The sequence below is a fragment of the Grampus griseus genome, assembly GCF_964374135.1.
Source record: "Grampus griseus genome assembly, chromosome: 11".
NCBI lineage: Eukaryota > Metazoa > Chordata > Mammalia > Artiodactyla > Delphinidae > Grampus > Grampus griseus.
The window spans coordinates 3638108-3653612 of record NC_139005.1 but is presented as its reverse complement, the minus strand read 5'-3'; the positions used below and the strand labels follow the sequence as shown (position 1 = coordinate 3653612).

Here is a 15505-nt window from a genome sequence, read left to right as displayed (position 1 = left end):
CCCAAGTGCCCGGCACCAGGCTGGTTACTGGGGACCCAAAGGTGAACACGAGAGGTGCAGTCCCTGCCCTCAAGGGGGGAGGGGGCTGGGGGAAGGACACAGGACAAACACCAATTAAACCAATAATGGTGTCATTAAGGTTGTGAAAAGTGGGGTAGGATCAGGGGACGGAGTGTCAAGGATGGGTGGGTTCCCAAGGCATTTAAACTGAGTCACCACCGCCTCTCCTGCATTTTTCTAGCTTCAGGGGGTCCCGCCGTGACCAGCCCAGGACGGTTGTGCTCACGGTTTGGGGGCCTGGGTCACAGCCCTTCGCAGGAGGGGAGGCTGATCTGTAATGTGTGGGACCCAGGCTCACCCCAGAGTCACCTCAGGCCGGGCCCTGGAGACATGGGGCTCTTCCTTGAATTCTGGATTCTCTGTAAGACTCCGCTCTCTCGCTGTTATCCCTGCAATATGCTGCTTTGTAAGCGCTTTCTACTTCCCGACCACCTGCACGTCCTCCTCTGCCACTGAATGCAGATGTCTCAAGGCCAAGGGCAGTGTGCCAAGCCACTTATTATTTTTACAGGCCCCCTCCCACCCGATTCTTTCACAGACAGTCAAATGGTCCCAGCTCCTTCCATCAGCAGGACCCATGCTTTGTTCGTTTATTTGTTCTAAACACTGCCAGGCATTGTTCTGGGGTCTGGGCATTCCAGCACCAGATAAAAGAGACAGTGTTCCTCTCCCCATGGAGCTTATGTTCAACCCTCTGCTCAAGCCCGTAGGCCTTGGCCAGCCCCTTACCTACTCATCAGTCAGGCTGCCACACTGCTATCCAGGACGCAGCTGCCAGCCCAGGCCCCTGCTGCCCGCTGCACATCTTTGTCATCGTGACCGGTATTTGGGTCCCCCAGTGCTGGGCAAGTGTTGGACACGTGCGTGGATGCCGTGTCACCGTGCAGGCGGGATACGGGGGCTGTTCATTTCACTTGTTTCAACCCTAAGATTTATGCTTCCTCGCACCAAAATCTGTTTCTCTTGAAGTTTGGATTGGATGGGCCGCTCCTTTCTCTCCTATTAATCTACATCCTTGTCGTTACCAAGAAAAATGAGGAGCAGGAATGGAAGCCAGATGCAGGAGTTTCTCAGAAATGTGCTCGATACAAATTATTTTTCAAAATTATTGCGTCTAAAACACAATAGAGAAAATGGACGTTTTGAAATGTAGTGAATGGCTCTATACCGAGCTAAGAGTGGAGACAGATGGTGGGGTGATCTGGAAGTGAACCCTCTTTAAACTTTGTAATTTATGACATGATTTTTTTGTTTTTTTTGCGGTACGCGGGCCTCTCACTGTTGTGGCCTCTCCCGTTGCGGAGCACAGGCTCCGGACGCGCAGGCTCAGCGGCCATGGCTCACGGGCCCAGCCGTTCCGCGGCATGTGGGATCCTCCCGGACCGCGGACCGGGGCACGAACCCATGTCCCCTGCATCGGCAGGCGGACTCTCAACCACTGCGCCACTAGGGAAGCCCTATGACATGAGTTTTGATAGCACCAGCAGATTTCTCTTCCTCGCGGAAGTTGAGCACCAGGAGAGACTTCAGGGATGACCTAACCCGGCGGTTTTGAAACTTTCCTCCTTGGAGCCCTGGAACCAGGCTGACCTTTCCCACAGCCAGAGACAGGCAGGGAAGGGTGGTGGTCACAGGTCTGGGCCTTCTCCCCCCACCTCAGAACCCCTCTATGACTTTCAGTTTTGCTTATTGGAAGTTCAGCCACAATTTTGTTAGACAAGAGGGTTTCCTTCTGAAAATCACTGACATAATACAGCCATCTCATTCCAGATGAAGAAATTTAGGCCCTGACCTGGTCAAGGTCTCCTGTTCTTTTCCCAGCCACAGACATCTAATCGTTCCCCGTATCTAAATTTTGGTAAATGCACGTGCACTGAGCCCGAGGACGCAGGACCTGCAGGTTCCGGGCTGGGGCTGACGGTGCCACGCCATTTTACATAAGGGGCTTGAGCGTCCGTGGATTTTGCTACCCGCGGGGGTCCTGGAACCAATCCCTTGCAGATAGGGAGGGACAACCGTATACTAGAGCTGGGAAGAGGCAATGCAGATAGTCTGGGATTAGTAGGGATGGATGGAGAGAAACTTACAGAACTACACTTTCTGCCATTAGTAGGGGGCTGTAGTTTCTAAGGCCCCTGTTTTGCAGAGAGCCCGGGATCTAGCCAGGAAGTGGAGCGTCTGGTTGAATTGGAAGGTGGTGGTGGAGGTGAAGAAATGTCAGAGGGCCATCGTTGCAGCTTGAAGCATGAGCTCGGCCATTCTGCAGAACGCTGGGTCGAGCACTGCGTGGCTGGCCTGTTCCTGCCCAGGGTAGGGCTGGGAAGCGTCTCCGGCACGCACCCCGCCAGAGCCACTCCCCAGTGGAAGCTGAGCTGAGATGGCAGATCCACCTGTGGCTAACTCAGAATCATCCCCATGTGGATGGGGCTCCTCTGTACACTTTGTAGTTTGCGTTTTCCTGCTTTAAAATTTTAGCAGAAGGTAGCGGTAAATTTTAAATGATGATTCCAAGCTTAGATGGACATCAGGATCACTTGTGAAGCTTTCGAACAAAACAGACACCAGGGCCCAAAGAGAACGATTCAGGTCCCGGAAATGCAAAACACAAAAAACCCCAAAACAGCAAAAGTCCCCCAGGTGGTTTTGTTTCTCAGCCACCACGGATTCCAGCCTAAACAAGTGCTTCTCAAACTCTAATATGCATGAAGCCTCTCCTGGAGACCCGGGCTGGGGCCTGAGATGCTGCATTTCTAACAAGATGCTGCATTTCTAACAAGATACTGCATTTCTAACAAGTTCCAACAAGCCAGCGCTGCTGGTCCAGGGACCACACTTTGAGAAGCAAGATTCTAAATCCTTTTCAAAGATGTTTGTGTTCCTTCAGCAAGAATTTGCGGGGCACGACCCACGTGCCCAGCCCGCGCCACGCGCTCTGGAGGACTCAGTGTGATGCACCGGTGCAGCGGCCCCAGGGTTCTGCGAGCAGGTGCTGGAGGCTGTGTCAGGTGGGGTTGTGTGTTGAGGATATGGACCCGTGGCGTCATAAATGCAGTTGTTCTCAAGATTCTTGAAAAGCTGAGTCGTTCCGCCTTGGCAACCAGCCATCAGAGACGTCAGGTGATAGATTAAAACTTCACACCTAATTGGATCGGAGGGGAACTGAAAATAATCGGCCCTTGATGTTTGTGGCGCACCTTGAATTTCCGTAGCACCCCCAGCGCTTCGCCAGCCCCTTGCCAGGAGAAGGGAGGGTGGAGGGGGAGCTTTAATGACAGGCTTTGGGTTCAGAAGCCTTATTATTAAGTGAATGGTGGCCAGCTGTTCCCAGCGCCCCTTCCCCCATCAACCTGAAAAGCCGTACCCAAGGAAAGGGCTGACATTGCCACGGATTATACACGGCAAAGACTGACTCCCAGATTGCGACGGGCAGGAACAGCGGCTGGGGAGGCGTGGAGTTCCCTGCAAAGGATATTCTCATCGTCCCAGCCCAGCCACCACCTGGCCGTGAAACGTGGGCCAGTCACTCCACGAAGGGGTGGACCAGAGGGTCTGGAAGGTTTCTCCTGGCCCCCACGCTCTATAGGGTCTGGCACCTGACTCTCTGGGGCGCCGGGATGGAGCAGGTGTGTGTGTGGATGGGAGAACCCTGCCAGCCCAGAGGGAACCGAATGCCTTGGGCACAAGAGAAGGGGCGACTGCTCTGCCTTATGAGGTGTCCTGCCCCACAGCCCCTCCTCTCCCACCTCAGCACCTTTACCTGGCCCGCAGGTCTCCTGCAGGAAAGACCCAAGCGGGGCCCACACACGCTCTGTGCTGATTCTCCCGCCATTTAGCTTTCCTGTGCACGTCCAGGGAATCGAAGCAGTTAGACCTTCCTACCGACTCAGCATCCCCCACTCTCCTGACCACCACATCTCGGCTGCGTGGTGCTGGTTTAACCAGTCCAATCTAGAGGAGAAACTAAGGGCCCCATGTTTAGACCGTGAGGCACCCTGGACATCTGAAGACTTTGGGGCCTGTGTCAGGTAGAGAAGATAGGATATGGTACAAGCCCGATGGGCTGGTATTCCTCCCGAATCCAGATGTTTGGTCCGCACTGTCTGCAGTCCTGGCTTCTCGTCTGGATCTTTCTGTCGTCCCCAGGAGCACTGTCCTGTTAGGCCTGTACATCAAGGAAGTGGCATCTGACCCAAGTCATCAACCAGCAGGACCAGTGCCTCTGAGCCAGAAAAAACCATGGAGATGGATCTCACGCAGCCTCTTGTTTTATAGCTCTGCAGCTTTCCTCTCCCTTCCTGGACGGCTGACTGGCTCTCACTCTGTGATCTTTGCCACCGGTGACAGCGTACAGCACACGGCAAAAAACAGCGGTTGGATTTTCCTTTTCCCCACGTTCCGAGCTGAGCTCAAAGTGCTGGCGGTTGAGAACGAACTACGCAAATAAACCTTGTTTTGACTCATCGTCCGGGGGGGCGGATAAATATGGAAACCCCCAATATATAATTTTGCAGTCATTTTCTTCTGAGCATAAATGCATGCTTTAATGTGCTGAGAAATTTTTTTGTTCTGCCTCTGGAGAAATAGCAGCACTAAGTGCTTTTTCTTGCCTCCTAGCAAGTAGATATTAACACACACGCACACGCACGCACGCGCACACGTGCACAGGCACACGCGCACACACGCACACACGCGCACACGCGCACACGCACACACAGCAACCAACCAAATGCAACAGCTGCACGTCCTGAGCTGAAAGCCAGCCCTTGCTCTGAGTTGACAGCTTCTGTAAGCGAAAGTCAGAGACGGGGAATCTTTTGCATTTCAGCAAGTCTGTCTTCCACGAAGTTCAAGTTCAGAGAAAGGTAACTGAAGCGGTGGAAGGTGGAGAGACTTGCTTGTGTGTCAGACCAGCTCTGGAGCCCACCTCACAGCTCAGGGAAGAGGGAGGGAAGAGAGGAGGGATCCGGGTGGGTCCCACGGAGAGACGTGGCAGAGCCAGACAGAGCCTGGGCCTCCTGCACAGAGCCTGTGCCCAGCCCGGAAGCTGCCCTCAGACCTGTCCCTCTGACCTGGTGTGCCCATGGGACTTCAGCAACTTCTATAAAAATGTCTACAGGGCTTCCCTGGTGGCGCAGTGGTTGAGAGTCCACCTGCCGATGCAGGGGACGCGGGTTCGTGCCCCGGTCCGGGAAGATCCCACATGCCGCGGAGCGGCTGCGCCCGTGAGCCATGGCCGCTGAGCCTGCGCGTCCGGAGCCTGTGCTCCACAACGGGAGAGGCCACAACAGTGAGAGGCCCGCATACCGCAAAAAAAAAAATGTCTACAGACATTGGGTGGCCTTAGACTTAGTCACCAAAGGAGGTGCCCTTTGGACTTTTAAAAGTAAGTGTGGCTTCATCTGGTGGATAATTATGAGCCCCTTTGTCCAAGCAGCGGACAGGCCAACACCCTCGTTAAGTAGGTGAATGATGTAAAGTGTAGGCAAAAAGCTCACGTCTCGAGGTTCAAGTCAGAGAGGACCATGAAGCCCCCAGCCCTGCCCCAGTGCCTCCTGTGTCGAAGGGCGACCTGGGGCCGGGGTGAGGGTGCCTGGCTGCCTGCAACGGGTAGCACACGCCCTGGCCTTATGTGTGTTCTCACTTATTTTTGCCACGTCTTTGGAGATAGGCCTGATTCTCCTACATCAGCACAGACCAGGGCCCTGGGAGGGGAAACGAGGGGTCCAGAGAGTCTGTATAAGAGGGGAACACTGCAAAGGGCAGAAAACCACCGCTCCAGCTGGGGCCAGGGCTTTTTTTTCCTGCTCCTTCTAAGCTCTTTTATTTTTATTTTCTTAGCCAGGAAGCACTTTAGGAAGGAAGACTGCCTCTCCTTTTCCAAGAGGCAGCCCGGCTGCTCATGGTGTGGGGCCCAGATGCTGGGCTGACTGTTCCTACCTCATCCTATTTGGTCGTTCAGGACCTGGCATCCCCTTTACAAGGGAGGAACAAGCCATCGCCCGTAACAAGTAATACCAGGTTCCAGGCTAGAATCCCACCCTGGGATTTCAAGTCTGATGCTCTTATTTTCAGAGCATTTCCATGTCAAGAAATCCCACCAGCCTTAGTCATTCCTCACACATCAATCTACAAATATCTCGCGCGCGCGTGTGCTGCAAATAGCAAGTCTTCTGGCCCACATTCCTGATTCTTCCCCTTTTCTTCCTTTTCTGTGAAAAACTCTTCACACAAGTTTCTGCGGCACAGCACAGGTGGGGAGCAGGGTATTCCCAGTACCCGCAGTCCGGTTAAGAGGGAGCCTTATGGTCCACGCACGTAGCCATCAGTGGGTTTCTTACTTGCAGATACCTGGAATGTGGCCAAGTCTACCCAACACATCCACCACCATGTGCCTAAGTCAATCTACTGCTGAGGGCACTGTAAGATCTTGGGCCTCTGAGTCATCGTCACGAATGTTCATTTCCATCTCAACACGAATATGTGGAAACACTGCCTTTAGAGAGTTCTGGTTAATGAGACACTAAATAGCAGAGAGGTCATTGGAAATAGTAGTTCAGAGCGAAGGATTAGAGAAAGGTGGCCCCGTGCACTAAAGGGTGGGTGCTCAGAGCGCTGACTTCGCTGGGTGCTCCTGGATTCTCTGAGCTTTAACGTTCTCATTTAATACGTGAGAGGCTTTTCACTACTGAACTACAATAAAAATGAATGTGTAGGGCTTCCCTGGTGGCGCAGTGGTTGAGAGTCCGCCTGCCGATGCAGGGGACGTGGGTTCGTGCCCCGGTCCGGGAGGATCCCACATGCCGCGGAGCGGCTGGGCCCGTGAGCCATGGCCGCTGAGCCTGCGTGTCCGGAGCCTGTGCTCCGCAACGGGAGAGGCCACGGCAGTGAGAGGCCCGCGTACCGCAAAGAAATAAAATAAAATAAAATGAATGTGTAGATTGAGGAACCACGGACGCTTCATTTCGAATGTGATGCTATTTAAACCCAAAACAGGTGACCTGTCAGATGGACCATGGACATTTATTTGATGGGGTCTAGGGTAAAGCAGACGAACTGTTGGCGAAAGTAGCCACCGGCGGGCTTCTGGCGTCCCACGGCCCTCTCTACTTAGTGAAACAGGGCTGCAGTGAATAACTGTTTATTACCGAATTACGATTAAAAGCCCCTAATTAAATATCTCACAAAGCAAAAATAACCTGCGTAAATGTGAACATTACCATATTGACTCAGTAGCTATGCGTCCTGGGCCCTTGGGGTGCAGAGACCCTGGGGTGCAGGGACCCTGGTGTGTAGGGACCCTGGGATGTAGGGACCCTGGTGTGTAGGGACCCTGGGATATAGGGACTCTGGGGTGTAGGGACCCTGGGATGCAGGGACCCTGGGGTGCAGGGACCTTGGAGTGCAAAGACCCTAGGGTTCAGGGGCCCTGGGTGCAGACACCCTGGGGTGCAGGCCCCTGGCTGATAATGACACAGGACAGCCCCTGGAGGAGTAAGTAGGGTTGAGCCCTGGAATAAACCTGTCCTTCTGGCCCATGAAGTGCGACTGCTGTGGCTCCCGTTCTTGCAGATCAGGGCTCCTTCAGAGCCAGGGCACCCAGGACAGGGGTCCCCATGGGGTGACCTCCAGGGAGGCACATGACAGTCACGGATCACGTGCTGTGGACCCAAGACCGTGACTCGGATGTGGACCCAGCCCTCAGGGAGCTACGTGCCCAGTTCAAGGCCGCCAGAGGTACACTGCTGACCGTGCAGCCCCTGGGCCTCCTCAAAAGCCCCTTGAGCAACTTCTTGTTCACTCTGGTCACATCGATCAAGTCTGATCACCTGGGGACGCCCTCGGGGGCTCCGTACGGACACCTATTGTACCAGCGCCAGCTGTGCCCTAGCCTGCTCCCAGTGCCAGGTGACGGGGAGCGGGGTAAAGGGGGGTCCCTGCACTGAGAGGGCTGGGAGGCACCCAGAGGCAGCCTTGAGCACCTGCAGAAGCCCGGCAAACTGGGGCTCTGGGAGATGGTGGTCCCCTCTGTGCTTTGGGGTGACTCTGCTACCACCAGCCTTCGTGGCAGCAGTGGGTTCGCAAGCTAGTTTGTGTCTTTGCAGCCAGTGTTTCCACCTGCCCTTCCCGGTTCTCCTTAAGGATGCTTCTCTCAGTTGGGGGATTATCTGTTCCGCAGGAAGCTGTGGGAGACTGCATTCCCGTTCTTCTGCTGGGCAACAAAGTTGACAAGGAGAAGGAGCGGGAAGTGCCGCGGGGCCTGGGAGAGCAGCTGGCCCAGGTGAGGGGCGCGCATCCCCGTCTCTCTGGACAGGGAGGGACCCCGAGGGGAGTCGGGCATGTACCCCAGAGGAGAGCAGCTGGCCCAGGTGAGGGGCGAGCATCCCCGTCTCTCTGGACAGGGAGGGACCCCAAGGGGAGTCGGGCATGCACCCCAGAGCCGGAGTGAGAACCTTCTCTGGGAGCCCCCTGTGAAGTCAGCAGGCGGGCTGGGTGGTGTCCTGGCATCGTGGGGCTGGTCCAGCTGCCGCACGTGGAAGTTTCCGCAGAGAACTTGACTCAGGTGTGGGGAATTTCCCAGATTCTCTTCCTTGGAACTCAGAACTATGAATCCTCAGATAGTAGGAGGTTACTTATTTCAGTCCCCCAGCTGATCCTTGAATCCCATCATCTGTGTTTCCCTACTTGGTTGCCTTCAGGGATGAAACACTCACTGCCTGTCGGGCAGCGTGCTCTTCCTTGGGCAGCTCTGTTAGAGCATCCATCCTTCCTACCGAACCTGAGCGTCCAAGCTGCAAACTCCAGATAAATTCAGGGCGGGCACTGCAAAGCCAGCCATTAAAATGAGCATCGACCCTCTTGCCCAAGCAGGGAACTGTCGCGGCGTGATGGCAATCAGGCAGCAACAAAAGCCATGCTCGCTCCTTGCTTCCTCTACTGCTTCAGAGTGGTTTTTGGGGAACTGTGTGTCTGGGGAGACAGGGCTTCCCAGCCCCAGGATTCCATAATTCTCCGTGTGCTTTGCTCCAGACAGGGACTCAGGACCTCAGAGGCTAGGAAAGCAGGCACAGGTGGTGAAACTCAAGGGAAAAAGGAAGAAGAGAGTCCCACAGCTGCATGTCCATGGGCTGCATCCACAATTCCCAGTCCAAGGAGCTCTGAGCACAGAGGTTTTTGCATTGCGTTTGGCAGAAAAATCCTGACCGGAACCGATGTGAGGCTATTTATGGGTTTTGTTTACCTCACTTTGAATAAATATTCAAATATTTCACTGAAGAATTATTAATATATTTGATTATAGCCTGCTATCCCAGATCCACAGAGGCTATTATATAATATGTATTATAGACAAGTATTCACTTTCTAAAACTCAAAAATTCTGGATTCCAAAATGCATCTGGATCCAAGGTTTTTGATTAAGGAAGTGCAGACCTGTGTTTTTAGTTTGTCATCCCATTTTCTTTTCTTTTCTTTCTTTCTTTCTTTTTCTGTCTTTCTGTCTTTCTGTCTTTCTGTCTTTCTCTCTTCCTTTCTAGTGGAAAAAAACCCTGTGGCTCCGAGAAGTTAAGTGATTTATTCAAATTCTCACCCGGCCCCAGGGGTGGGGCCAGGACTCGAAGCTGGAAGGCAAATCACATCTCCCAGTTCTAGGTCCTGCATGCTGCCCGCACCCACACAGAGCCTTAAACCTTCCACAGATGGAAGGGGAGTCAGGGCCCAACCGAGGCGTGCAGGGACCAGACCAGGTGAAGGCAGAGGATGGAGCTGGGCCAGCGTTCGCGGGGCCTCCTGATCTGCAACCACAGAAGTGTCTGCACTCAGCTACCCGTCCCCCCAGGGCGTCAGCCTCCAGGGCTCATGCCAGATGCCATTAGCATTGTCATTAAGGAAGCAGGAAACCTATTAATGGGAGTGACAAGTGGAATAAGATGGGCCTTGGCCACGACACCCCTACCTCCACTCTCACAGTCCAGCTTCTGCCTAGCAAAGTGATGGACAATTGTCCTGTGGAGCCAGTGCGGATGGCGCGGGCAGCGACGTATTAATTAACTGGTGTATGAATTAACTGTGCCCGTGTCCTGGGGAAAGCAGGCTGCTGGGAGCCCCGCTGTGACCCAAACAGGCCCACCCGCCATTCGTACCCTCCTGAGCCTCAGTTTCCCTGCCTGTAAAGTGGGACGGATGTTGCCCACCCTGGCCTCTGTGTCTCGGCCTGCATCACAGGCTGGTGTGAAAAGAAAGGAGCCCGTACATCCCGGACAGCAATTCCAGAAAGTGTAAAACACGAAGGCAGCAGTGTAGGTCCTATTGTTTTATAGTTGTTACGGCTCCCCTGAGAGATAGTTCCAGAGCCTGCATCAGTCAGGGAGCAGGAGGGACAGAAATCAACCTGGTACAGAGTGGGGAGGGGACGACACAAGGAAGTGAGGGTGTGGTAAGTGCAGAGGGGCATTCTCCCATGCCCCCCATGGCTCTCTCCAGCCCCCCCCCATATTCTCCTTCATGCCCTCTGTTCTCTGATTCCAGGAGCACAACCTGATCTTCTACGAATGCAGTGCCTATTCCGGTCACAACACCCAAGAGTCCGTGCTCCATCTGGCCAGGTAAAGGGACACCACTCAGCCGGTCCCTCTGTCCATCTGAGCCATCTGGGTAGAGCGTCTGGAGGCCTAGGCCTTTGTGTGGGACCCCAGGGGTGAGGGACATCCCCCCGAAACACAGTGACAAAGAGAAAGCCTCATTGCCTGTCACCCCGCCCGCCCCCCAACTGCAGTCTTCTGAGCCGTAAAGCCTGCCTTCTTCCCAGCGATCCTCTATTGAAATGCAAATCCTCCTGGGAAGGGTCAGATCAGAGGCCCCTCAATGCTGGCTACTATTTTAGCAGGGATTAGTTGGCAGCCAGCTGGGTTATACCGTGGGCTCCTGGGGGAGGGGGAGGGGAACCCAAGGAGAGGGGCTGCGGTGGGGGACACAGAGGCACCCGAGAGGACAGCACTCAAAAGATCGGCCCCACTCTGCCTACACTGAGGGTAAAGAAACAGAACCACACAAGCCCCATCTCAATCCTTGGGCAATTCACTCGTTCATCCATCTAGGCATCCATCCACCCCTCCCTCCATCTATCCATCCCTCCCTCCATCCACCCCTCCATCCATCTGTCCCTCCACCCCTCCCTCCATCCATCCATCTATCCATCCACCCCTCCATCCATCTGTCCATCCCTCCCCCCATCCATCTGTCCACCCCTCCCTCCATCCACCCCTCCATCCATCTATCCATCCCTCCCTCCATCCATCTGTCCATCCATCCAGCCGGCAAATACTGACTAGCGCTCATTTTGCGCTCAGCCTTCACCTTGGGGCATCTAAAAAATATTTTTATTTGAGTAACTAAGAGCTCAGGACAACTTCTTCAATGCACTGGAGAGGCGCTGGGGTTATGGAAGACGTAGGGAGCTATGGGGAAAATTCTAGGGTTTTCTCTGCCACTGATTCCCGGGGCAAGTCACCCTGCCTTTCTGAGCTTTGCCCCCAGCATAGGAACATCCATCGTATTTTCCCTGCCCACTCAAGGATTGTGAAAATCAGAAGACATGCTTCAGGTGAAAGCTCTTGGAAGGTATGAAGCAGGGATAAGATACTTAATGCTATTTTTAATCCTTCACCTCTTATAGTTAATCTGTAGCTGTGCTCATGCGGGAAGCCCCACCATAAAGTTAATAACCAATAAATATAATTTCTGAGCCTCTGCTGTGTGCTGGGTACTGTGATAGGCTGCAGAGACAAAAGATACAGTCTCTGCCATCAGCCTCACCCTCTGCTGAGGGAGCCAGCACAGAAGCAGGGCATTACACCCAGTGATGGGGCTATAATGGAGAAAGGATCCACATGCTATCAGAGCATCAGGGGAGACTTCCTGGAGGAGGTGTTATGAAGGACGCATATTGACTACACTCTGGCTTTACAAATTATAGTCGTGCACCTGTGCTCGCCGGGGGAGACTTGGAGGACTCTCTGATGCTCTGGGGAGGGTGGGTCCCTCCTCATGACGCAGATGGCCTGTAACCTGAGGTGCCTAGCAGCTTCTCTGCTGCTGACACTCTACCTTCCCCTCTCCCAGGATCCTCAAGGAACAAGAAGACACAGTGAGGGAGGACACCATTCAGATTGACCGCCCCGCCAAGAAGAAAGCCTGCTGCGGCTGATACAGGTCCCCTAGAACTCCCACCCAGGCCTGAGGCCACAGGGCCTACCCTGCCTCCTGCACAGATGCCCTCACCAGGGCCCACCCAGACCTTTATCCTTGTCAGCGATGTCCCCCACCCCAAAGGAAGGAAAACACATCCCGTCAGGAAAGCTGCTCTTGGAGCCTCTTGGGGTCTTTCTCCCCCTTCTCTGTCTAGACCCAGTTGCCTATTCCTTTCTTGTTTCTCCCCCCAGCTTGGTTTCCTGGGGAGACAACAGATGGGCTTTTCCAGAGAAGCCACCACGTGCCTTTCCCACCTCCCTTCTCGCCCCCTGCCCTTAGGAGCCTCGGCACTGAGGTTGCCATGGCAACTAAGCAAGGCAGACTTGCTGCTTCCTGTAGGCCAAAGCCACAGCACTGGGGCAGCTGGTCTGGCCTCGGAGCCTGTTCTCTGGATGGCAGTGGGATACCCTTGGCAGGTGCTTCGTGGACGTTGAGATGCCCACGGGTGTTGAGAAGAGCGCACTGGGGCACCTGCATCCTGTCCCAGCCTCTCCCCGCGCTGATCCTGCTCCTTCCCAAGCTCCCGGGCCCCTCCTCTCTCAGCAGCCACCATGCCTCCAGTGTTTGTCCCCTGGGTTCTCTGGAGCCGCGCCTTCCAAAAACCACAGCCTTTGCTCCCCGCCGCCCACCCAGACCCCCGACGCCAAGCTGGAGCGTGGGTGGTAAATGTGCGCCTGGGGTCAGCGAGTGGCTTCTAACTGCTTGACTTTGACTAGGAGACGAAAAGAGAACCAGGGCAACAAAGCCATCTGTTGCTGAACAGAGAGGCCATGCCTGAGGGTACAAATAAGGGTATATAGCTATGTAAGAGCCATTTTCTAGATGTTTCTCAAGATAGCTCTTCAAAATTTGTACATGATGAATTAACAGGGTAGATTGACAGGCGGGCAGGGGGGCCCAACACCAGGTCCGCAGTTACTGATTTCACTTTATGTTACTTTTTTCTAGAAGGCTCTATTTTCTTTTTAAAGTGTGGCTGTGATGTTGACACTTTGCTGGGGTCTGAGCGTGAACAGAGGGTAGCTGTCGGCCTTGGCACCCCTGTGAGGGCCCCAGCACAGGGCACTTGGATGGAGGGGACTGATCTGGGCCCGTGTGTGGGCCCGTCCGCTAGGTGGTGAGGTCCCAACCCCTGGCAGCGCTCCAGCGTCCCTGGCTGGTGTCCAGGGGGTTGGCAAGGGCACTCTTGCCCTGGCTGGGGGTTTGAATGCAATGATCATAAACATCACTGCCTATGACCATTCTAGGGCTAGACCCAGGCCCCCCGTAGGAAATCGGGTGATGTCCATGTGCGGTGGGGCATGCAGGAAGGAAGGGAGCAGAGAGTATCCGCGGGCCTCCAAGAAGGTGATTCAAGACACCTGCACACAGCCAGCCCGACCGCGGGGCGGGAGGGAAAGCCACTGGCCAGAGCTCCCAAGGGTATTCCTGTGGCCTCTTTCCCAAACCAGCCTCAGGGTCAGAGCCCATGGGCCACAAGCAAGCGGCAGCCGCCGCGTGCAGACTTTCTCTCTCGTCCAGCCTTCGTAGGCCCCTGGGAGCCCACAGAGGTGGGGGACAAAAGCAGCACTGGGCACCAGGAGGTGCCCAGGACCTTGGGCAAGCCTGCTCCCTCCCGGGCCCCCGTCGCATCAGTAAAATAAGGGGTGGGCTGTTTCACGCTTCAGGTTCTTCCTGTTCAGAGGGCTTGTGTCTAACTTATGCTGGCCCCCAGTCCGGGTGTGAAGGGACCCACAGGCAGCTCCTTTCCCTAAGAGAGGGCACTGCTGATGGTCTCACTAGTGGGATGGGTCACCCAGAAGTGGCTCTCCAATGTCAGTGTGTGTGCATGTGGAGGGCAGGTAGAAGAGAGGGGACAGCGTGGAGGAAGTGAACAAGCTCTCCCACTTCTGACAAAAAACAGAGCTGTCAACGGGACTCATGGGGCCAGCAGGCGGTAGCCGGGGCTCCCTGAGCCCACAGGTGCCTGTGTACCCAGACAGTAGTCCCTGGCTTGGGTTTCGAGCAGGGTGGGCTGGCCCTAGTGCCTGGCCTTCCGGCATGTTCGGTAAATCCCCACGAACCCGCAAAGATCCAGGCAGAAAGAGGGGCAGGAAGGGTCATCAGTCCTCTGCTGCTTCCTTCTCCAACCCCACCTGAAAAAAAAATGGCAGAGAGGGACCTCAGAGAGACTCAGACGTTCTGTGTCCCTGGGTCTCAGCTGCCCCTTCCCTCCCCATTCCTTTGAAGCAACCCCAGTGGCCGCCAGCCCGGCCCAGAGCCTAGCACCGTGTGTCAGAAAAGCCTCCTAGCTCCACCCCCTTGCTGCTGGCATGACCCTGAGCAAGTCCCTTAAGCAGGTTTCCTGTCTGTCTGTAGACGGGAGGTTTCCATGTCTACCTCACAGGGATGTTTAGGGATCACGGGAGGCAGTGCGTGTGAAGTGCCCAGGACACATAGGTGCTGACAAGGAGGGGCTGTGGTCATGGTCAAGGTCGAGTTTCTGCCCAGACCCCTTGCCTTGCCTCAGTTTCAGGTTGAGCAGCAGCTAACACTAAGCGTCCTCCCGTAACTGGGAACTGCACGGACACCACCTCGTTTGTGCGCCTGCTTGTCCAGCCCATTCCCCTGGCTTCTGAGCTTGTGTCCAGCGCTGCCTCTTGGCCCTGCCCGTCTTTGTCCTGCGGGTTTCCTGGTTCTCCAGTCGGGCCCACGTCCCACCACCCTCCCTCCCTGCCGTGGTTCTCCCGGACTCAGCCCGTTCCCGGTGCTTACGCAGGGATGCCCCATGCTCGCTCCCCGATTCTGATTCCTTGGTCTTCTCCCGGGTCTGCTGCTGCCTTCACCCTGAGTGGCCCCCACGAGCTCCATCACCACACCGACAGCCCTGTCGCTTTGCTCCTTGTCCCGCACTTATTTCCCCTCACAGCCCCTCTGGGGTCTTTTCTGTTCCTCTGTGATACCCCGACTTTCTCCCACTCTCCCCGCCCTGTACTCTTTCCCCAGTGTTCATACCTCTGCCCAATCTTGGAGTCCCCTCCCCCCTTCTCTCCCCCAGGCCCACAGGCGGCGTCTGCATCCTCCATCATAAATGGCTCAACCCTTTGTCTCTGTCATGAGTGGTTACTGCTCCAAAGGGTCTTAAACCAATTTCAGCTAAGGTGTTAATGCCAGTGGTGTTCAGGGCCATATTGATACTCTAACAAAGAACTTTAAAGGA

At 55.0% G+C, this 15505-nt stretch overlaps 1 protein-coding gene across 1 annotated transcript in view; it reads left to right on the top strand.

The window, feature by feature from the left end:
* CRACR2A (calcium release activated channel regulator 2A) overlaps window positions 1–12262 on the top strand; it is a gene marked incomplete at both ends in the record, with an annotated part of 69824 nt that extends 57562 nt beyond the window's left edge. Inside the window, 3 exons of the mRNA XM_082666307.1 lie at window positions 8237–8338; window positions 10585–10661; window positions 12178–12262. Of these exons, the coding sequence (XP_082522433.1) occupies window positions 8237–8338; window positions 10585–10661; window positions 12178–12262 (264 nt within the window). The remainder of the gene's footprint in view (window positions 1–8236; window positions 8339–10584; window positions 10662–12177) is intronic.
* Window positions 12263–15505: the final 3243 nt, after the last annotated feature.